This window comes from Platichthys flesus, chromosome 22 (genome assembly GCF_949316205.1).
Source record: "Platichthys flesus chromosome 22, fPlaFle2.1, whole genome shotgun sequence".
Classification (NCBI taxonomy): Eukaryota; Metazoa; Chordata; class Actinopteri; order Pleuronectiformes; family Pleuronectidae; genus Platichthys; species Platichthys flesus.
Genome location: NC_084966.1, coordinates 15,347,023 through 15,370,541, shown reverse-complemented (window position 1 = coordinate 15,370,541; position 23,519 = coordinate 15,347,023). Strand labels below are relative to the sequence as shown.

Sequence of the window (23,519 nt, the reverse complement as noted above, 5' to 3'; positions counted from 1 at the left end):
AGCAGGGTCGGGCCTGGTTAGAACATAGATGTGAGACTGCCTGGGAATACCAGGTGCTGTAAGCTTTTACCTGACGTATAAACAAGGTTCAGAGGGTGGACTCATTTGCTTACGGCCACACCAACCTGAATGCGCTCGATCTCGGAAGCTAAGCAGGGTCGGGCCTGGTTAGTACTTGGATGGGAGACTGCCTGGGAATACCAGGTGCTGTAAGCTTTTTTCCACTTTTACCTGACGTATATACATGTATAAATAAGGTTCAGAGGGTGGACTCATTCGCTTACGGCCACACCAACCTGAATATGTCTGATCTCGGAAGCTAAGCAGGGTCGGGCCTGGTTAGTACTTGGATGGGAGACTGCCTGGGAATACCAGGTGCTGTAAGCTTTTTTCCACTTTTACCTGACGTATATACATGTATAAAAAAGGTTCAGAGGGTAAACTCATTTGCTTACGGCCACACCAACCTGAATACGCCCGGTCTCGTCTGATCTCGGAAGCTAAGCAGAGTCAGGCCTGGTTAGTACTTGAATTGGAGACTGCCTGGGAATACCAGGTGCTGTAAGCTATTTTCCACTCTTACCTGACGTATTTACATGTATAAATAACAGAGGTGTGGACTCGAGTCACATGACTTGGACTCGAGTCAGACTCGAGTCATGAATTTGATGACTTTAGACTCGACTTGACAAAATGCAAAGAGACTTGCAACTCGACTTGGACTTCAACATCAATGACTCGTGACTTCACTTGGACTTGAGCCGTTTGACTTGATAAGACTTGCTCCTTTCTCCAAAACACAAAGATTAAAAAGTATGTTATTAAGGAGCGCTCTGTATCTTTCATCGTGTTTGTGTGCGTCTGTGTGTGTGTGTGCAGCGCCGCCGCTCCAAAACGCGCACTACGCGCTGTGCGTCGGGCACCAAGTCCTGAGGGGGCACCAAAAAAAGGCAACTGAAAAATTATCATAGTTATTATAATTATCTAGCCGAGCGTTTAGTTGTATCATAAGTCCGGCTTCAGCCGACAAAGGACACGAGAGCAGGTCATGCGCTCGGGACAGCACACCCGTTTATTCTCCGTTCATTTTAAAACTTCACTCATCACAGCACCCACTTCCTTAAAAACCCCCTTTCAAAATAAGAGTCACTACCAACAGCCCACTTAAAACCGGAAATACAAATCAACCCTCAACAATAACGTCATTAAATAAATTAGCTTACAATTATAATGCCGATATTATTTCAGTATAGAAATATTAGGTACCTTTTAGCCATGTATATCACAAAAAAGGCAGAACAAGAGATATATTAAATTGCTCAAAAAAAGTTAAAGAAGATTGACTATTCTTGTTTGTACTTATTGATGATTATTTAATGTAATCATAGAGGAGTTATGCTTAGGGCACCAAAATGGCTCGCAGCGGCACTGGGTGGAATCATACTACGTCCCCATCGTGCACAAATGACTGACAGACTTTTGGCCAATTTGGTCTTTTGCAAATGCAATTCAGCATAGGGCCCTGACATATAAAAAGCACAACCCTGTTCATTGTTATGTTCAAGTATTTGTTATGTTTCTCACATGTACACACACACAGACAATATGAGGTAAGATAAATGAGATGAGATAAACACAGGACAGGACAGAAACTGCTGTGGAACTAGTTAAAATGCAAAATACAATGTTAGCACTTTTGTACAAATAATTACAGTTGCAATTGTTTTTTCAAATGTGTTCATTCTGTAGGAGTGGTTTAAAATGAAGAATATTCTTGCAAAATATGAGTTAAATGTTAAAAATGTTAATAGTGCAATAGGGAAGTGCAATGTTGGCACAATTTTTTTCTGTAATTTCAATTGCACTTGTTTTAATAAATAAATAAATACAGATTTTAAAATCATACATGATCTGTGTAAATTTATTATTACTCAGTGATCAAAAGGACTCGAAAAGACTCGAAACTCAAACTGCAGGACTTGGACTTGACTTGAGACTTGTCAGTCTTGACTTTGGACTTGACTCGGGACTTGCCTGTCTTGACTTGGGACTTGACTCGGCACTTGAGGGCAAAGACTTGAGACTTACTTGGGACTTGCAAAAAAATGACTTGGTCCCACCTCTGAAAAATAAGGTTCAGAGGGTGGACTAATTCGCTTACGGCCACACCAACCTGAATGCGCCCGATCTCGTCTGATCTCGGAAGCTAAGCAGGGTCGGGCCTGGTTAGTACTTGGATGGGAGACTTCCTGGGAATACCAGCTGCTGTAAGCTTTTTTCCACTTTTACCTGACGTATTTACATGTATAAATAAGATTCAGAAGGTGGACTCATTCGCTTACGGCCACACCAACCTGAATACGCCCGATCTTGTCTGATCTCGGAAGCTAAGCAGGGTCGGGCCTGGTTAGTACTTGGATGGGAGACTGCCTGGGAATACCAGGTGCTGTAAGCTTTTTTCCACTTTTACCTGACGTATTTACATGTATAAATAAGGTTCAGAGGGTGGACTCAATCGCTTACGGCCACACCAACCTGAATACCCCCGATCTCGTCTGATCTCGGAAGCTAAGCAGTGTCGGGCCTGGTTAGTACTTGGATGGGAGACTGCCTGGGAATACCAGGTGCTGTAAGCTTTTTTCTTCTTTTACCTGACGTATTTACATGTATAAATAAGGGTCAGAGGGTGAACTCATTCGCTTACGGCCACACCAACCTGAATACGCCCGACAGCCCTTGAACGTACCACGGAGTGACGTCATCATCCAGCGACCCGGTAGCAAGCCACCGCGGGTGGCTGCTTTGGAACTATTTTTGCCTTTTTTTTCTTTCTTCTCTTTCCCAGCTAGTCTTGTGCTCTTTCTACATCCCCCTTTCTTCTCTATCTCTTATATGTAAATCCAACCGGACATTAGAGTTGTGATTGTCTTGTTAAGTGTGTGTTTTTGTCCCCCGCGGCAGTGACGCACTGTGCGGGGGCATCGTAGCCGGCGAGGAAGTGCTCCAGAGACTATGGTGGAGATAAACACTGAGCAGGTGAGTTTAACCGCCGTCACCCAAGGAGGTGAGGGCGGGACAAACACGGAGCTGACGCAGGGTAAGAGCTGCAAAACGAGTGAGAGGAATGACAGGGAGCAGACAGTAATGGTGGAGATGGAGGGCGAGGGCGAGGACACGGCTATGGAGCTCATGCGGTGTGTTCGCGAGCTATGTGGAGGGCTATTGGCGTGCCGACAGATAACGGAGAGAAAATATGAGATGACAATGAGCCACCCTAAGGGGAAGGAGAGGCTCATGGAAGGCTTTAAGATAGGGGAGACTCGGGTGCACGCCAGAGAACTAGTAAATGACGAGCTGGTAGTGTCATTTATGAGTCTGCCCTTTTATATTGAGGACAGGGAGATACTGGCAAAGTTGCAACTATGGGGAGTAGCAGCAGTATCTCCCATTAAAAGAAGGATGTGGCCAGGGACAAATGTGGCAGACGGGACTAGGTTCCTGAAAGTGAAGTTTAATAATGAAATACAATCGCTGCCGTACTCTGCAAGATTTGACACTGCACTGGGGGCAGAGTATTTCAGGGTGCTACATGATAAGCAGGTGAAGGTGTGCAGGCTGTGCATAAAACCTGGGCACATAATGAGAGAGTGCCCGGAATTTCATTGCAATAGATGTGGAGTGCAGGGCCATTATGCAAGGGAATGCAAGCAGGGGAGGAAGAAATGTGATCTGTGCCAGAACCTTATGAATGAATGCAGATGCAATAAGAGTGAGGCAGAAGATGGCACAAGTGAGAATGGAGAAGAAAGTGAGAGCGGAAGCAGTGAGGAGGGGGAGGCAGAGGAAATGGAAAGTGTGGAGGAGGGAGTCGGAAAAGAAACTGAGGAGACTGAGAAGGAGGATGCAAGCAGGCAGGAAGGAGAGAGGCCGGAGGAGGAGACGGAAGGCGGAAAGAAAGCTGGAACGGACCGGAACGAGAGAACGAGAGGAAACAACGAGGAGGAGGATGCGGGCAGGAGGAGAGGAGTGCTGGAACGTGAGGTGAGGACGGAGGCGACGGCAGAAAGGAGGAGAGACGGGGTGGAGAAGAAACCGCCAAATACGAAGGAGACGAGAGGACCAGAGAAGGGGGCGATGGTCGAAAGAAAAGACGGAGAGGAGGAAGTAGGCCCGGGGAGAAGGAGAAGAGAGGACAACACAGGAGGGAAGGAGAAGGCAGCAGGTGGAGCGAAGCCCACTGAAACTGCAGAGGAGACCACCACGCCACAGACGGTAGGAGCTGAAACAGACATGGAGATAGAGGAGCAAATAAAACAACTGAGGAAAAGACAAACTAATCAGAAGCATATGAGGAATAATAAGAAAAGTAGAACCAAGGAAAAAATAAAATGAAAATAGCAATACTACTAATGTTAATATCAATAAATGCAAGGGGGCTAAAAAATAAAATCAAAAGACATCAGATCTATGGAGAGAGTAACTATGATATAATATGCATACAGGAAACACACTGGGATGAGAGATGTATGAAAGAGGTGGAGGATGAATGGAGAGGAGATGTGTATGCAAATAATGGGGAAGGGAATGCAAGGGGTGTAGCAATATTAACAAAAAAAGGAGTGATAGGGAATGTGAGAAGGTGTGAAGATGAGGGAGAGGGGAGGGCTATAGGGATCAAATTCGAATATATGAATGAGGAAATGAAGCTGGTGAATGTGTATGTGCCGAATGAGGAGAAAGAAAGAAAGGTGATGTTTGAAAGGATGGGAATGATGTGTGATGACAACTGTATGATTGTGGGGGACTTTAATGTGTGGTGTGGGAAACTGGATGTATCAGCAAACATGCACTTTAAAAATGACACAACAAGGGAGGCATTAGAAAAAGTTCAAAGTATGAAAGGAATGAATGATGTATGGAGAGATAGGAATCCAGAGGGGAGGGAGTACTCAAGAATACAAATGGTAAAAGGGGAAATAAAACAATGTAGGATAGATTTATTATTAAGCACTAAAAGCATAGCAGACAGGATAAAAGGGTTAGAATACAAAACTACAACGTACAGTGACCATAAGATGTTAAAATTTACAATAGGGGGGGAAACAAAGAGGAGAGGAGGGGGAGTGTGGTGCATGAATGGTCAGTTGCTTAAAAATGAAAAATATAAAAAAGTGAAAGAGTATATAAGGTGGGAGATGAGTGACAGTATGTATGAGGAAGATATAGGGAGGTGGTTGGAGAGGTTGAAAGAGGGGATAAGGGGCATGAGCAAGAAACAGTAAGAACAGGGGAAAGAATGAGAGAGAAAAAAAGTTAAAACAGGAGTTAGAGGAAGAGGAGGAGAAAGCTGGGGAAGGAGGTAAATATGACAGAGGGATGCATCAGGATGAAAGATGAACTAAAGGAGAAAGAGCAGGGAATGTGAAAAGTTGCAATAATTATAAGTAAGGCGAGGTATGCAATAGAGGGTGAAAAATGTACAGGGTATTTCTTAGGGCTAGAGAAGACAAGGCATGAGAAATTATTTTGAGCAAGTGGAGGGAAAAATAAAAATAACGGACCTTGTAGGTAGTGATGGCGAGATGAAGCTTCATGAAGCTTTGAAGTTTTCCATCCAATTGGCTCAAACTTGCGGTATCATCAATAAAAGATACCGCAAGTTTGTACAAGTTAGGAAATAAATTCCTTTTCTCCCTCCAATACTCAGCATATATTGCAAGCAAACGCACAATAAAGTCCCAAGACAAGTAGTGTGGGGGGGAATCCATTGCGTTTCGCGGCCCCTTTTATTTTGAATCGCACACCAAACCCGCGAACCCTTTCCTGAATCAGTGACGTGCTCGGCCGGCTCGCAAGGCTTCGAACGTCATCACATACGTCATCAACACAAGCCTTGATACGCGCTTCATAAAAATCATCCTCGATTACTCGACACACGCTTCGAAGCCTCGACACATCACTACTTGTAGGGATAGTGGAAAAGAGTTGAAGAACTTTAGAGAGAGTTATTTAAGAAAGAAGAGGTATATGTGGAGAGTAGCAGACAGGTGATAGACAAGATGGAAGATAGATAGAGCGATGAGGAGAGGTGTGCGAAGGAGAGATAAGTAATGGAGAGCCAATGACTGGATGTGGCTAATGAATTTAACTTTTAAATATCTCGTCCTCTCTGCCACATTATTTCCAGGCCACATCCTCCTCTTTATCAGAGATACTGCCGAGACTCCGCAGCCCTGGAGTTTATCTAATATACTGTCCTTGATGTAAAATGGCAGATTCATAAATGATACCACCAGCTCATCATTAACTAGCTCTCTAGCATGCACCATCGTTTCTCCAATTTTAAACCCATCCATGAGCCTCTCATTCCCTTTCGGGTGACTCATGGTCTTTTCATATTTTCCCCCCAGTCTATGTGTCTACACGCCAGCAGCCCTCCCCACAGCTCCCTCACGCACCTCATCAGCTCCATCGCCATTGCTTCACCCTCCCCTTCCAGCTCTACCATTACGGTTAGCTCCCTCTCATTCCTCTCATTGTTTGTGCAGCTCTTGCTCTGCCTTTAACTCCGTGCCTCTCCCGCTATCACCTCCGTGGGTCACAGCGTTTCCACCCACCCGCTCCGTGCTTGCCTCCGCCATTGTCGCGAGGTACGCTTCCAAACAGGCTCAGACACCCCCGCACAGTGCGTCACTGCCGTAGGGACACACACACACTAGACAAGACAATCACAACGCTAACGTCCGGTTGGATTTACACATGAAAAGAGGAAAAATAGGTAGAAGTAGCTAGAGTAACAGAAAAAAGCTGGGATGTGGTGGTAGATCTGGTGAAGGGGAGAGCCCAGTGTGCAGCCCTCTTAAATATTGGTCACCACAGGTGTGCCATATCACTGCTGATTACTAAGGTCTGACTCCGCCTACAGGAACCTGAAATACACACAAGCACAACACCACAGCAGGACAACTCCAGGGTTGTCACACAATATTATGATAACATTGCACCTTAATTTTTATTTTCTGCACATTTCCCCTGATTTATTTACATGTATAAATAGGTATTGTGGGTGGAGTCATTGGCTAACAGACATACCACCCTGAACACGCCCCTAGAGGTCGTCACAGTGAGATGGCAAGAGCAGTGAAAGAAGCCAAACTTAAGTGTCTATTCCACAAGTAAAATAAGTTTCTACGTCAATGTATTGTAAGTTTTTCGTTTGTTCGAAAAGTAGAGTTTATTATTTTAAACAATCCCTTGACAGATCTAGCTGTTTGGGGGAAATTTCGATTTTTTTGTTTAACCTCGAAAGACTGACAGCACGGCAACAAACGAGAAGGAGCAGACAGACGTAAAAACAATCACGGACAGAGCAAGAGGAGGAGATGAAAGAAGTGAAGTGAAGGACGGACAACAAGAGAACAGACAGGAAAATGCCAGTGAGAGGGCACACGGACCAAACACTTCCACCGCTGGTCAAACGAGGCACAGAGGGAAAATAGGTGGAGATGAGCAACGAGGGGAGAGAACAGGAGGTCTCATTTAGAACCGTTGCGGGGGCTTAATCGTGCGTACGCCACTTCTCAAGCAAACGTTGCGTATTTTCAGGTAAACTCTGACCCATGCGAACAAACGTTTTGGAGACGGGAAAGTGGCAACACAGACGTGAGGTGTTGAACTGAAGTCAGATTATTGATCCACTTCATCATTTACAATAAAACCAACAGCTTAGTTTTGCTCGCGCGACATGTCTGTTCCACTCGAACCTTTTAATTTTAACATGACTTGCAGCAAATTACGTTTAGATTCCATTTAACCGTGGAGTTACGGAGCCGAGTAATTTATAGGCTTTAATAATATCTTCAAACACTGCGTGTATCATCAAATCACTGCAGTCAACGTGACTGTGCCATCAGGCTCACAGAGCGCACTGGAGATCACTTACAGGAAATTAAGAAACTTTCCAAATAATATCCCAGAGGAGGTGAGGATCCACAGATGTGAGGGAATCGGTCCGATGCTCTAAATAAATAAATACTACCGTGACAGTGGCAAGGGGTTCTGCGTGCATGCGAATGGAAGGAATGAGGAAGAAGAGAGGGTTCAGGGATGTCTGATCAGCTGATATAGATTCTACTGATCTGTGATCTGTGATCTTTTTTTTTAAACTTCAGGCTCCGTTCTCTCTCTCGTCTTCACTCACACCCGTTCTCCGCAGTCCGTGCTGTTTTCCTTCTGTTTTTTTTTGTCTTTCGTTCGGTTATTTCCACCCCTTGCTCCCTGGTTAGCAAGCTGACTCCCAGCTCTGCACTTTCCTCCAGCCATCCCCTTGTAAAGTTTCTCCTTAGATGTATGTTAGTTTCCTATGATCTGGTCTGGCTATGATTTGGCCTTAGTCATCAAAGCACACTGTCTGAAGGTTATTTGTTTGATCTGAATTAAACTGTACAATGTGCAAGGTTTTATCTATGTAAAAGTTAATTTAAGACAGAATTAGTGTATCAAACGTAAATATAACAAGTAAATATCAAGTTTTGCCAAGATATCTTATAATTATTTCAGAGGAACGTGACTCTGGATCAGTTCAACCAAGAGCTCCACTTGTTTGCTGAGCTTTCGACCACTTCTCAGAAACATCACCTGGAAAAACCCTCTGCTCCCTGTTAGTAAATTGAACATCGTAACTTTCACTCTGTAGGTGTTGCAGTGTCTGATGACAGTTCATTAATACTTTAGTTTAATGACAGACACTGATCAAGTTGATGCAGCTACAGAGCTCATTTCTATGACTCAAACAAGTAGCTGCAATAAAGCAGGAGAAGCTGAGCTACTGGAAAACAAAGCTTCGGACAGAACATGGAGGAGAGTTCTTCTGGTAGTGGCCTTTACTCAGGTTCACATCATTTGGAGAGCAGCTCCATCTGTTGGCTGCCTGAGGTTACTACAGCACAGTATGGTTACATGATGTGAGGCCAGAATTGTCATTTTTCTAAGCAGCTGTCACTTTTATATTTAGCAAGGAAAGACACGAGGTAATACGATAAATATAACAGCTAAGGCAGACTCTTTAAAAAGTATGGTATATGAAGTAATGACGATATCGCTGAACATCATGTTACATGACGCATGTGTGTAGATAGGAGTAGGCTACTCCTTCACAGAGTTTAAAGCCATGTTTTATAATATTTGATGTTTTGATATTTACTAACTTCTTAATCTGAACATTGTAAGATGACATCTAATATTGCTCAATCTATCTAGACTCCCTGTAGTTAAGAAATCTGTCTCTACATATTTATGAATGATGAGGAAACAGCTCTTTGTGGAAAGACGTGTGTGGCTCTTAAAAGAGCCTTTTACCAGGATGGACATGTTTCACAGTGAGGACAGCTCACTTCTTCTTGCTGTCTTCTTCGCTTTGGGTTTGGCGACCTTCTTCGCGGGGGACTTCTTGGCAGCAGGCGTCTTTTTCACCACCTTCTTGGGGCTCTTCGCCACCTTCTTGGGAGTCTTCGCCACTTTCTTGGGGCTCTTTGCCACCTTCTTGGGGCTCTTGGTGGGCTTCTTGGCCGCTGCTGGTTTAGCCACCTTCTTCGGGGACTTTTTAGCGGCTGCTGGCTTCTTGGCTGCCGCTGACTTGGGCTTTTTAGCCACTGCGAGTTTCTTGGCGGCGGGCTTCTTGGCTTTGGGAGCGGCCTTCTTCACTGCCTCTTTCTTGCTCATCTTGAAGGAGCCGGTGGCCCCGGTTCCCTTGGTCTGGACCAGGGTCCCGCTGACCACCAGCTTCTTGATGGTGGTGTTGACGCGGGAATTGTTCTTCTCCACATCGTAGCCTCCGGCAGCCAGAGCCTTCTTGAGGGCGGACACTGCGCTCCTTTTACTCGGACACGGCCTTCACGATGAGCTCACTGACGCTGGGGCCGGCGGTCTTCGGTTTCACGACTTTCTTCTTGGCCGCTTTAACCTTGGCGGCGGCTGGTGCTGGAGCTGTAGCGACTTCTGCCATCGTTCTCTTTGCGTTTAGATCAACGACGAACTATCGGAGTGAGTTACCGGTATGGGGAGGCGGTACTTGAACACACCATGAGAACCGTGGAGACTCAATCGAGCCGTGGCTCCCGTGTGCAGTGTGAACTCACAGACACTTTTTTTTCACGTGTTTTCTCTTCACTGACAAACGAGTAAAAACTCAGTGGGTGAGCGGTGCTGGAGGCTGACAGTGAGGAAGCAGGTAGCGGACTTTTATTGTCTTCATGTTGAAGTCATGAAGAGCTCTGATGCTCTCTGCATTTGGTCGGTGGAGCCTCCGAACACGTCCCGTTCACCGCGGTGAGCAGCGCTGCTCAGCGGCTTTTCCCACTAGTTTCTCTCCTAAAATGAGTTCAAAAGCACCACAGCTCCACCAAAACCAGTTTCCTAGCTGCTCCACATGTTTGTTCAGAGACACCGAGTGAAAACAAGCACCTGTTGAGGATCTCTTAGTAATAAAGTCAAGTAATTGTGCAGGCAGCAAACACACCGCTGATGGCCGAGGCTCCTGGTGAGGTTGAGCCAGACTTCCTATCAGAGCCGTGAACGTTTCATCCTGAGGAAGCTTGAGAGTCATTATAGAAGTAGGGCTACATTTCATATCCATGTTGAATTTGTCAATATTCACCTCAAGCAAGGATTAAATTAATATTGGGGCACATTTATCTCATTTAACACCAAAAGCCAACAGGTAACATCATTTATTTTCCAGGAAATATTTTAGCTGTAAATTAATTTGAGAATTTCTCTACTTAGTAAATACAAACTTTTGCTCATCATAGTAACACTGGGATACATGTTTCTGTATATTATGATCATTATTATTTGTGTAATATAATCATTTAAACATGACAAACGTTTCTGAAAAACGATTTGACCAGTGTGTGAGAACTCTCTGTTAACCTGTCAATATGTTACCTACTGGTCTAAAGATCAAGTCTTCTCAGACTTTTACATCCAATAACACATTCATATTACAATTTAAGGCGTTAGTGTCAACAAACACTGTGTTTATCCAGAATGTACACACGTGTGCATTATGTGAAAGTGTTTTTGTAAATTGCAGCGTGTAAACATGTAATTTTAACCATTCAAACAGACTTTATTTATGTATTTATTTATATAGAAACACTATAACACAAAGTACTTTCATTGCTAACAATGATGAAAAAAACACCCCCACCCTTCACTCATCCATATCCAAGCTCATGGCATATCAACAATAACAGTGTTGTTGTTAATCTCACAGTTTTTAAGTCATGAATCAAAGGTAAGAAAGCAAAGACAAAGTTGAGAGATGGTCCCTCGGCCCAGAAGTTTGTTGAGCTCCTTGTCGTTGTGGACAGACAGCTACAGGTGTCGGGGGTGAAAATACTTTGTTAAGGATGCTACCACAAAATCAAGACCATTTTATCCAAGGTCCATTTCTACAAATGAAACCAGTAAAACAGAATCCAGCAGAATGTCAGGTTGAAATCAACAACACTAAAAAGCATACATGAGGTGCTTTTAAAACTGGTCAGTATCCCATGATGCTTAATGAAAGATGAACAAAGTCACACTGTCAGCCCGGACCTAATAATAAATGGGCATGTTCATCACACTATCAAAATCAGTTCCAGACAAGCATCAAGTGCTCACACTGCTGGACACTGCACTAACACTTTTGGTGTTAGAGTTATGGAGGGTTTAATTGCTGGGGTCAAAATTACTCAAAGGATAAACAATGTCAATGTGAGGATAACAGGAGGGCTAAGTGAGAAATCGTGAGCTGAGTCTTTGTGTGACCACTGTCTTTCGTTCAAGGTTGCTCAATATTCACACATTGTCTAAGTACTTCCACGATCAGTCCTAATGCTATTCTTATTTTAAACCAATCCTTTTTCACAGGCACTATTCCTACTTGATGGAAACGTGCTACATTCCTACTGCTACACAAAACTGATAAAGTGTCAGACTTTAATATCCACCGTCCTACAACCAAACCTGCGGAGGCGCTAGCGCACCATGGAATTATTCATCAGCGGCCATGAGAATCCACAGAGGAAGAAGACGCCTGCCTCTGTCTTCTACCAGGTCCTCAGTCAGGCTATGATAAGCTGTGGTTCCGCGTAGCAGTGCATTGACTAGATCTCATTTTACTGAAGAAAGATGTCTGGACGAGGAAAGGGAGGAAAGGGGCTCGGTAAAGGAGGCGCAAAGCGTCACCTCAAAGTTCTCCGTGATAACATCCAGGGAATTACCAAGCCCGCCATCCGCCGCCTGGCTCGCCGTGGCGGAGTGAAGCGTATCTCAGGTCTGATCTACGAGGAGACCCGCGGCGTGTTGAAGGTTTTCCTGGAGAACGTGATCCGCGATGCTGTCACCTACACCGAGCACGCCAAGAGGAAGACCGTCACCGCCATGGACGTGGTGTATGCTCTGAAGAGACAGGGCCGCACTCTGTACGGCTTCGGCGGATAAACTGACTTTCCAACAGCTCAACAACACAACGGCTCTTTTAAGAGCCAAACACCGAGTCAATGAGAGCTCACATCCTCTGCTCAACAACAATAAGTCGTTCTTTGAGTAGATGTCTTACAATGTGAAGAATTCGAAGTTATTTCATATCAAAACATCAAATAACATAATTATTAATAGTTGTTTCCTCTTTAATTTCTAAACGTAGAATTGACCCCAACATCTGCTCCCCGAGCCCCGTACATGTTCGCTCACTGCTCTGTCAAAAGCAGAGATTAAATTTCCCTAACTGCATGAGTGGGCCTTTGTATGTCTGTGCATGTGTTTGGGACTAATACATAAATGCATCTTAATCTTAAAAATTATGTTCACGGCTGTGTATACGAGCTTCAATCCCTGGGGGACGTTGGTCTTTCCAAACAGTTGGAGTGTTTTACCAGGGACAACATTTTAAATAACTTGTGCTGTTGAAGTAGCAATATTAATGATTAGATTTATAGCAGGCCAGGTCTTACCTTGCATACTTTCCAATGTGTATTCTTTGCAGAACTAATAATGTAACAAATATTTTACTGTAAACTCATCTTCATGTAGTATTATGAAATACTAATATCTTTTTGCTGTTCAGTTAATGTTGTAAAACTAGAATGGATAGATGTTTAAATCTGTTAAAAGCTTTCCTGTATTGTACTTTGGTTACTTTACAGAAAGTAATTAATTTATTATACTTCAATGGCAGTGATATTAACTTTGAACTCTGAAGTCAATTCTTTAGTGTATTATATGTATTAACGGTCTATAACGAGAAGGGCAACAAAGGACGTTTGTCTATAGTACAGTGAAGTGGCTCTTAAAAGAGCCGTTGTTATGGTCAGTGGAGCAGCAGCAGTTTAAAGGCCAATGTATGCTACTCCGAGTCCGTTGCAGACTGACGGACGGACGGAGCGGACGGACCCTTTTTGATTTATAGTTCTACGAGCCTTTTTGTTGTGAAAACAATTCACCGCCAGAACAGTAGATGGCGCAACTGAAGTCGAGCTTAGAGAAGCCTACCTCATGAGGTATATAGAAGAAGTCCACGCTGGTTTATTTACGTCCTCCCGGCTCCTCACACACAGTGAACGATGGCAGCTAACAGAAAAAGGATGTTGATGACGCGACAGTTTTTGCTGAATAAAGTGACACCCAGCGGGTCATAATGCTTATGTTATCGTGTCTTAACGCAGCGGTTCCCCGGTCTTGTTTCCAAACTGCGTTGCTAATTCAACAGCTGCAACAGCTTGAAGCTACACGGAGGCAGCTAGCTTCCCCCCAGCTTCCACACACAGTCAGCAGGGACACCCGATACTAACTACTACCGTTAGTTAGTATCGATCTAAAGTGTTTGCTTCTAACCTGACGGTGTTTGAGAAACAGTGTCATGAGCCGTGGGATTAAAGTCAGCGGGTTTTTGCGCTGTTCCCACCGCAGTTAGCATGGTGGTTAGCCCGCTAGCCACGTTATGAAAGTTTGTTATAACAGTATGTGACCGTACACACATGCCGTAAGTGCTCTAACCAGCCACCGTCAGCCGGACAACGCCGCTGGCTTAACACACTTGTCACATTAATCATAGAGTCGTAGTTGTGATTTTGGTTTATTGTGATGTAGGGAATGGAACAGGAAGTTTCCATTCCGAAATGCTGGCGTTAGCGGACCAATCACAGCCAAGGGCTATCCGTGGGCTCTCCGCCATTTCGACGTGTAGTTAGAAAAAGGAGAGCTGCACGAAAAGCTCTCCGAGGAGCCGCGGAGAGGCACGGAGAGGGCGTTCCACGTTGGAGAAGGCGGTCCTATCTGTCCGTGTCCGTCAAAACGGAGAAGCATACATTGGCCTTAAGCCCTCTCTCCGCGGATGCGGCGGACCAGCTGGATGTCCTTGGGCATGATGGTAACCCTCTTGGCGTGGATGGCGCACAGGTTGGTGTCCTCAAACAGGCCGACCAGGTAGGCCTCGCTGGCCTCCTGCAGAACCATGACAGCGGAGCTCTGGAAGCGCAGGTCGGTCTTAAAGTCCTGAGCGATTTCTCTCACCAGGCGCTGGAAGGGGTACATAATGTCTGATGACCTCCACCCGCGCTGCGAGTCCTGCCTCGGCCCGGAACACGCCGGTCGGGCGCTCACCCCCGGAGCTAACTGTACGTTCTGCAAACTCCTCGAGGAGCCAGAGAGACTCAAGACGGGCTGAGGCTTACGCCGAGATGGACGGCGAAGGGTTCGCCTCGCAGCGTGTTTTTGGATTGGATGAAGCCATCGACGCAGACTCCGGTCCCGGAGCTGAAGAGCATTATCCTCCTGTAGGTTCCCCCCTCGGGACCGAGGGGTCGGACCACACAGACACTCCGGTGTCCGCTCAGCCTTCGGGCATTGGTGCCCTCGTGCAGCTGATGCCAGCAATGATTGAGAAGGCGGCGACTTCCAGGCAGCTGTCGGTGCCATTTCCGCAGGTCTCGGCTACGCCAGATAACCTCATCGGGGTCGTCGCACCGGCACGTCGGCCCCGGCAGGACGCGTGCTGGCCCTGTTTCCCGGGGATCCAGGATTACATGGCCCGATCAGCGGAGGAGCCTGGCAAATTGAAGTCCCCGGTCCTCTCTTACGCTCCCTTCACAAGAGTGGCAGGGATTTCCCAGGATGGTTTCCCACCTGTGGCCCCTTTAGAGCCGAGCTTGGCCGCTGTTTTCGGCGTGAAGGTGAATCCGCTCGGGGGTCGGCGCCCTGTACCGCCTTCCCCTATGGGCCAGACGATGACGAGACTGGCGGACCGCTCACACCAGTGCGCCGTCCAGACAGTGGCAGCGATGTAGTGTTACTGTCCCACTGGTTACACTCCATGTCTCTGGAGCCACACCTTCTGGCCGATAGAGCGGAAGATCTGTCCGAGGCCACCCGCATGCTCCAGACCTTGGGTGCGTCCATCGCGGTGGCGGGTTCCCGCATCTCATCATGGCAGACGCTTTTGCATCGAGGTGTCTGGCTGGAGCGCTCCAACCTCCCGGAGGGGCTGAGGAAGGACCTCCTGGAGGCTCCGATTAGTCCGGACGGACTCTTCGGGCCTCGGCTGCAGACGGCGCTCGAAGAGATGCAGAAAACAGCAGATGAGGCCGACAGGTTCCGGAGACACCTGTCTCGAGTCCACAGGATCCCCGGCGGGACCACCGGGCTCCTTCTTACCAGCGGTCAAGGCGCCCCGCCACAGCCGTGGCGGCAGCGTCTCGCCCCCCTGCTTCGGCTGTTCAGCCCCCACCTCCTCCTCCTCGGGCGGGCCCGCCAGCTGAACGACAGAATCCCTCGCTGGAAGAATCGGCGCCCGGCCTGTACCTGGTCCAACCCACCGGAGGAACCCCCCAGGAAACAGGGGAAAAGATTCTGACATTCAGAAGGGAATATGTGTGATAAGTTCAAGGGGAGTTTTGTAATAAAACAAAAACTTTTCCCCAGAAGAGCAAATCCTTTAAACAGTCTGCCCCTGAGTCCGCTGGCTCTGCTGCCACTGTTTCACACACATTCCCCACACTGTGTGAGCTGTCCGTTGATCCACGGCACAGACTCACGACACTAAGCCGATACATCTCCTCTGTCTCAAAGACAGGGTGTTCCCCCTCACATGTTTCTGCTAACAGTAAGTGTAACCATGAGCCATCGAGCGCCGTCTTAACGCCTCGTATGGACGACACACACACTGTATCTGCACTCAGCGTCTCCTTTCCTCCTCTCTCCGGGAGCGAAGGTTTGATCGCACATAAGAGATGCGTTCAGGAGCCTTGTAAAATAAAAGGAGCGGCCGTTTGACAGCGGAGCGTCATCTCCTTGTCAGCGTCTGACCACAAGTGTGGTTGAGAACCTGTGTGCCCCGGGGGCTTCTGCTCAGCCCTTTCGCTGCGAGCCCCCCATGGGTTGTTCCGGAGAGTCCTCCGATGCGAACAACGGCGGTCAGGGCTCTGGCTTGGCTCGTCACCATGACAGCCACAGAGCACCAAGCAAGTGCACGCCCCCTCTCAGAGCATTACTCAGAGTGGCAGCGCGTGTGTTTGATGGACAAATGGATGGACAGGATTATCAGCCGAGGTTACACTCTGCAGTTTGCTTCCCCTCCCCCGCGGTTCAACGGGATAGTGGAAACTTTAGGTTACTTTCGTAACCCCGGTTCTCTGAGTAGCATGAGTGAGATGTCTCACTATGGGATACGCCCCTCGCGCGTATTCACAGAAGCACTTATTCCAATTCGCCAGCCCTGATAGGCTGGCAGTCGTGACGTCCGCGTCAAGGTGCCGCACCTTAAATAAGGTGGACGCGGCGTCACACGTCATTCAAAACAAGCACACCTCTTCTCGCTTCACCCCAGTAGCAAGAAGGGCGGTCTGGTGAGACATCTCACTCATGCTACTCAGAGAACCGGGGTTACGAAAGTAACCTAAAGTTCTCTTTCTTAGCATTCGTTTCGATGTCTCACTATGGGATATGGAGACTCCCGTATTGCCAGACAAGCTTATCTCGGTGACTGACCACCAGCCCCCCCCCCCCTCACTTAAAAGTGAGATCCACATTGGAGCCCACGCTCAAGACAGCGTGGGTCAGGCCAGGGGATGTGACATCCAACCTGTAGTACCTCGCAAATGTGAGGGGAGAAGACCAGCTAGCTGCAGCGCAGATGTCTTGGATAGAGACTCCCTTGAACAGGGCCCAAGAGGTCGCGAGACCTCTAGTAGAATGTGCCCGTAAACCAGTCGGAACCTGAAGGCCTGAGCTGGAGTAGGCCAATGCAATGGCATCCACTATCCAGTGAGAAAGTCTTTGTTTGGTGACAGGTTTGCCCCAGTGGGGCTTAGCCCAGGACACAAACAACTGATCCCCTTTTCTAAAGCTCCTCGTCCTTTCCACATATGTGTGTAAGGCACGGACAGGGCACAGCATGTGTAACCGCTGCTGTTCTGCAGAACCATAGGGAGGTGGCTGAAAAGCTGACAGTTCCACTGGGGAGCATGGTTTAACAACCTTTGGAACAAATGCAGGATTCGGTCTCAGCGTCACCCCAAGGTTCCCCGGGGTGAACCGCATACATGCTGGATTTACAGACAAAGCGTGAATATCACTTACACGTTTAGCTGTAGCCAAAGCCAATAACAGAGCCACCTTCAAGGATAACGTTTTCATGTCCACGTTATCCAATGGTTCAAAAGGATGACTAGAGAGGGCTCCAAGCACCACTGCTAGATCCCATGATGTTGACATAGTCTTAGAGATGGGCAGCAACCTCCGTGCACCCTTCATAAAACGACAAACCAGAGGATGTTGACCCACTGGTTTTCCATCAAATCCAACATGGCAAGCAGAAATAGCTGCCAAGTAAACTTTGACAGTAGAAAATGCCCTCTTTTGATCAATCAAGTCCTGCAGGAAGGACAGGACTGTACCAACTGGACATTGAAAAGGGATTTCCTGTGCCTTAGCACACCAATCCTCAAACAACCTCCACTTACAGTCATAAAGAGACCTAGTGGATGATGCTCTGGCATTCTGAATTGTGTTAACAACATTATTTGATAATCCAGTCAGGCTCAGATTAAACCACTCACGGGCCAAGCCCACAGGGCGAGGCGCTCCGGGTGAGGGTGAAATATCTGTCCGCGCGCCTGGGAGAGCAGGTCCCTGCGCAGCGGGAGAGGCCATGGGTGACCGTGGAGGAGCTGTCTCACTTCCGCCAGCCAGTGCATGGACGGCCAGTGAGGAGCGATCAAAATTACTGACAGACGATTCTCCCGCACCCTGAGCAGTGTCGGGGGAATCAGAGCCAGAGGTGGAAAAGCGTAAAGCGGGACGCGCGGCCACTCGTGAGCGAACGCATCCAGCCCCAGCGGTGCGCTCTGGTCGTGCAGGGAGAAGAACAGTGGGCACTGTGTGTTTCCCCTCGACGCAAACAGATCCACTGTTGCGCGGCCGAAATGTGACCAAATCTGAGCTACTACAGCCGGGTGAAGTTTCCACTCCGCGTAGAGAGGATTTCCCCTGGACAAAAGGTCCGCACCCACATTCTGAATTCCGGGAACGTGAGTCGCTCTCACTGAGAGGAGATGCTCCTCGCTCCACAATATCAGTCTGCGTGCAAGAGTGTGTAACTGTAGAGAACGTAGACCCCCCTGACGATTGATATACGCCACCGTGGTCGTATTGTCCGTCCTCACTAACATATGATGTCCCTGGAGGAACGGCAGAAAATGTTTCAGCGTCAGAAACACTGCCATCAACTCCAGATAATTTATATGGGCATGTTTGAGATCTGTGCTCCACATCCCATTCGCGGATCTGCCCTCGAACACACCGCCCCAGCCTGACAGACTGGCGTCCGTTGTGATCACTTTTCTGGCAGATATTGCGCCCATGCTCACCCCCGCTGTCAACATAGACGGGCGTTGCCATGGTAGCAGCGCGAGGACGCAGGACGCGCAAGCCGTTACACTGCGGCGTCTGTGGCGCGCAGGATCCAGTCTGAGAGAAGCCACCCAGCGCTGAAAATCTCTCATGTACAGCCTGCCCAGCCTCACCACCAATATTGTTGAGGCCATCAGTCCCAATAACCTGAGGCACAGTCCGTATGTGACCCGACGTGTTATGGCAAAATGAGAGAGAGTGGACCTGAAAGTGCGCACTCTCTCGGCTGACAGGCGAGCCGTGTAGGTCAGTGAATTTAACGTGAGACCCAGAAAGGCAATTTCCTGTCTCGGCGTTAACACACTCTTTTCCCTGTTGAGTCAGTACAATGCTCGTGTGCGCCGCAGCCTCTTGCTCTGAGCGCGCCAGCAGCAGCCAGTCGTCCAGATAAGTGGCCACGCGTATACCCCGCTCCCTGAGGGGAGCTATAGCGGCGTCGACATATTTCACAAACACCCTCGGGCTCAGTGACAGGCCAAATGGGAGTACCAGATACTCGTACACTGTGCCCTGAAAAGCGAACCTCAGATATTTCCTGTGCGGAGGATAAATGGGAATGTGAAAATACGCGTCTTTCAGATCGATTGATGTGAACCAGTCCCCCGGTCGGATCAAACGTATCAGCGTTGAGTGTGTCAGCATGCGAAACTTGTATCTCCTGAGATACGAGTTCAAAATGCGAAGGTCCAGGATGGGACGTAATGAGGTCCCCCCTTTCTTTGGGACCAGGAAATACCTCGAATAGAAACCCTCCAGTCCCTGCCTGTGTGGCACTATTCGTATGGCTCTTTTGTTTAATAGAGCTGATATTTCTTCCCGTAACACCCGGGCCGACTCTCCCTGCGCACGGGAAGCGATGAGGCCGGGGGGGCATTGTGGCGAATTGAAGCCTGTAGCCTTTGGCCAGTGTTCTCAATACCCATTCTGACGCTGTGCATGCTTTCCAACTCTCTAGCCTTAAAGTTAGGGGGGAGTGAAGCTCTGTCTGACACAGACGATCTTTGGGGGCCCGTACCAGCTGCGCACTTCCGAGTATCACTGCGCATGCGCTGTCTGATAGGCTCGGAGCGAGCGGAACGGGATGTTTCACCACAGGTGGGACGCTGCTTCCCCCTTGTGGTGTTATGGGGAACAACAGTGTGCTCTGCACCTCTGTGTTTCGTTGGTTTTGTTTTTGTGTTTTTATGATTTTGCAACCCTGCGCCCTTGGCTGTGAGCCTGGATACGTCAGTGGAAAACCTTTTATTAACACAAACCCTGTGTGCGTGCTTGTGAGACATTGATGTGGCGTTGAACAATCCCGCATCTGAAACATGTCTCTTCGCCTCTTTACTGGGACGCACGAACTGAGCTCTGGGCCCACGCGTCGCCGAGAGGGATGGGTGGCACTGGGTAATTTCTCCCCTAACACACGTGATAGCTGGGCTGCCAGTGAACAGGGAACGGGTGGCAGCTCCGCTCGCGGTGGGGTTGACCGCTAAGTCGCCTTCTTCTTCCGCCTGGCCTGCTGACTGGTCGACGGACCCGGTTGAGCAGCCTGGGTTGACGGGGAATAGAAGGGCTTTCTCGGCCAAGCGGGCTTCGTTTCCGGGGGGCCGTTGGCGTTCGCACCCGGTTGAGCCCTGGGGCGCTTCGGGATGCGGAAAGCAGGAGCGGCGCTCCTAGAGGCAACCTGAGCGAAAGTCTGCCGGGGGGGCGGAGGCGCCGCGGCAGGTGCTTTCCTCGGAAGGCAGAGCTGTAGCGCCTCATCCTCCTTTTTCTTCGCCTCACAGCGCTTTTGCATTGAGGCGAGGGCGGAGCCGAAGACACCCTCGGGGACAATAGGCATGTCCAGGATGTCCTCCTTTTCTCTATCAGACAGATTGGTCAGATTCAGCCATCTCGTCCTCTCTTGTAACACCAACACCGACATGCACTTCCCTGCCGCCTGTACAGCGCATCGCTGTACGCGTAGGCAGATATCCGCGATTGTGGTGATCTCGTCCCACGCGGAACTTTCGGGCATGTCGGCTATGTCGTCAAAAAGCTCCGCTTGGTAAGCTGACAACATGGAGGTGACGTTGAGAGCCCTCACCGTCAAAGCCGCTGCTTTATAAGCTCGCTCAGTCATGGCAGATTGGAAGCGATCGGCTTTCGTGGGAAGTGTGGGGGCCCTGGATGAGGCAGCTGACAGCCGTGGATGAAGGTGTGCTGCCACCAGGGGCTCCATGGGAGGCATGCGGGCCATGGCATGCTTATCCATTCCCTCAATATCCAAGGAAGACGCACCTTGAATGGTGGTTTTGCTGGAGTAAGGGTTATGTTTCCATGAGGCGGTAACTTCCTCCAGGAGTTCCGGGAACACCGGGAGAAGTTGTCTCGCAGCCCTCTTTGCTTGGGGTAATTTCTTCCCCTCGTAGCGGGACCTTGGGGCCTCCGCCACGACCGCGGGCCATGGAATATTCAGTCTCTCTGCGGCGCGTTTACACACATCGTGCATATCGCCACTGGGCTGGGGCGTAATCGTCCCAACCGAGCCCTTTGCAGGGCTTGGAGAGCTGAGAGCCTGTGAAGGTGGGACAAAGCAGGATTCATAATCCTCGTCGTCACCGTCCGACACCAGACAATCCCCGCCGTCGGACTCATCCTCCTCCTCATAATCCAACATGAGGGGAGGCTCCGTTAGCGGGTCAAGCAAATCCAGCGTGGAGCCCCAGCGCCGAATCTCTGATTCGGGAGCGTCCTCCTCGTCCACACCGGGTTGGGGTTCCTCGGTAGTGGCACTGGAAAGGATAGGGTCCCTCTCAGAGACGCTAGCTTGGCGTGCTAGTCGTCGGCGGAGACTCTTCGCTGTGAAGCGGGCGCAGTCGGCGCACGAGCTCGCGTTGCTGACAGCGGCGCGGGCATGTTCCAGCCCGAGACACGCGGAGCAGACCTGGTGAGTGTCCATGCTCGATATTTTATTTCCACAGGTGCACAGGCGATGGGCATCGCCTGGTTGCGAGGTGGAAGGAAGCTTTGCAGCTTGATCCATTTAGCTTGGTGTGCTAAAGGGGAGCGAATTATCTGGAGTGATAGTCGCTTTTAGCTAGCTCCGGTGGCAGGCAGTGTGGTGACCGCAGGCTCCCGGTGCCGTTTAGCTAATCAAATAGAAGCAACTACCTATGGTGAAGGCAGTCGCATCGACGTTAATTCCACTAGCGTCCGGCGATGGAGGTGTTAGCTCCGGTCTGTGGACAGCAGCTAGTTAGCATCAACGCCGATTAGAAAATTGCTTGTTCGTGAAGCGAGAAGAGGTGTTTGAATGACGTGTGACGCCGCGTCCACCTTATTTAAGGTGCGGCACCTTGACGCGGACGTCACGACTGCCAGCCTATCAGGGCTGGCGAATTGGAATAAGTGCTTCTGTGAATACGCGCGAGGGGCGTATCCCATAGTGAGACATCGAAACGAATGCTAAGAAAGAGAACAATCCTGTCATCTCAGGAACATTGTCTCGCTCTTCAGTCAGAGCTACAGGAACTTTTGGGGAAAAATGCAATTTCCAAAGTTCCCGAGGGAGAGGAGACACAGGGTTTTTACTCCCGTTATTTCCTGGTTCCAAAGAAGACGGGAGGAGTGAGACCGATCCTCGACCTGTCTCTGTTCAACAAGTCGGAGAGGCGGTTTCACATGCTCACGATCAGACAGGTGTTGGAGTGTGTTCACCAGGGAGACTGGTTCACCTCCATAGATCTGAAGGACGCATATTTCCACGTGTCGGTCGTGTCGAAGCACAGGAGATATCTGCGCTTCTCATTCCAGGGGATACAGTACCAGTACAACCGCCTGCCATTCGGTTACTCTCTGGCTCCACGCACTTTCTCCAAGTGTGTGGAAACGGCGCTGGAGCCGTTGCGCAGGACAGGGATGAGAGTGCTATTCTACCTGGACGACCTGCTATTATTAGCTCGCTCCAGGGAAGAAGCTGTTTTAAAGACAAAAACACTGGTGTGTCATCTGTCGAGTCTGGGCTTCACAATCAACTGGAAGAAAAGCTCCGCTCTCCCCGCCCAGTTCGTGACGTATCTGGGGGTGGAGTTAGACTCCGTCAGCATGAGAGCGCGGCTCTCACAGCAGAGAACAGAGGCTTTGACAGCTCTTCTCCGCCGCGTCACGCCCCCCAATGTTGTGACAGCTCTCTCTGTCATGCGCCTGCTGGGCATGATGTCAGCAGGTCACGTGGTAGTGCCCCTGGGTCTGTTACACATGAGACGTCTGCAGAGATGGTTCATTCGTCTGCACGTCGATCCTGTGCGGCAGCGAAGACGCATGGTAGTCGTTCCTCCCTCAGTGAACGCAGATCTTCTTCACTGGAAGAATTCCCGCACACTGTCAGCGGGAGTGCCGCTGGGCAGAGCTGCATCACACTTTTCAGTGTTCACAGACGCATCTCTCTCGGGATGGGGGGGAACGTGTCTGTCGCAAGTGGTGGGAGGACAGTGGCCAGCTCACATGTCTCTCCACATAAACGCGCTGGAGCTCCTCACGGTGTGGAAAGTACTCCAGCATTTTGCGTCACTGCTGCGGGATCAACACATCCTGAT

At 48.9% G+C, this 23,519-nt stretch overlaps 1 protein-coding gene, 3 non-coding genes and 5 pseudogenes across 4 annotated transcripts; 8 read left to right on the top strand and 1 right to left on the bottom strand.

The window, feature by feature from the left end:
- Nucleotides 1-65, top strand: part of LOC133942013 (5S ribosomal RNA) — a 119-nt pseudogene extending 54 nt beyond the window's left edge.
- Nucleotides 66-107: 42 nt separating this feature from the next.
- On the top strand, nt 108-216 carry LOC133941817 (5S ribosomal RNA; annotated as a pseudogene).
- Nucleotides 217-278: 62 nt separating this feature from the next.
- On the top strand, nt 279-387 carry LOC133943584 (5S ribosomal RNA; annotated as a pseudogene).
- A 62-nt stretch (nt 388-449) lies between these two features.
- Nucleotides 450-568, top strand: LOC133940983 (5S ribosomal RNA; annotated as a pseudogene).
- A 1,587-nt stretch (nt 569-2,155) lies between these two features.
- Nucleotides 2,156-2,274, top strand: LOC133947665 (5S ribosomal RNA). The gene has a single exon (XR_009919302.1). It is a non-coding gene; the product is annotated as a 5S ribosomal RNA (ribosomal RNA).
- Nucleotides 2,275-2,336: 62 nt separating this feature from the next.
- Nucleotides 2,337-2,455, top strand: LOC133946206 (5S ribosomal RNA). Its single transcript, XR_009917910.1, has one exon. It is a non-coding gene; the product is annotated as a 5S ribosomal RNA (ribosomal RNA).
- A 62-nt stretch (nt 2,456-2,517) lies between these two features.
- On the top strand, nt 2,518-2,636 carry LOC133948039 (5S ribosomal RNA). Its single transcript, XR_009919656.1, has one exon. It is a non-coding gene; the product is annotated as a 5S ribosomal RNA (ribosomal RNA).
- Nucleotides 2,637-10,874: 8,238 nt separating this feature from the next.
- LOC133933371 (histone H4-like) lies at nt 10,875-12,489 on the top strand. The gene is made up of 2 exons (XM_062380427.1): nt 10,875-10,883; nt 12,178-12,489. The coding sequence occupies exons 1-2, from the start codon at nt 10,875-10,877 to the stop codon at nt 12,487-12,489; spliced, it is 321 nt and encodes a 106-aa protein (XP_062236411.1).
- A 4,572-nt stretch (nt 12,490-17,061) lies between these two features.
- On the bottom strand, nt 17,062-21,883 carry LOC133933195 (uncharacterized; annotated as a pseudogene).
- Nucleotides 21,884-23,519: the final 1,636 nt, after the last annotated feature.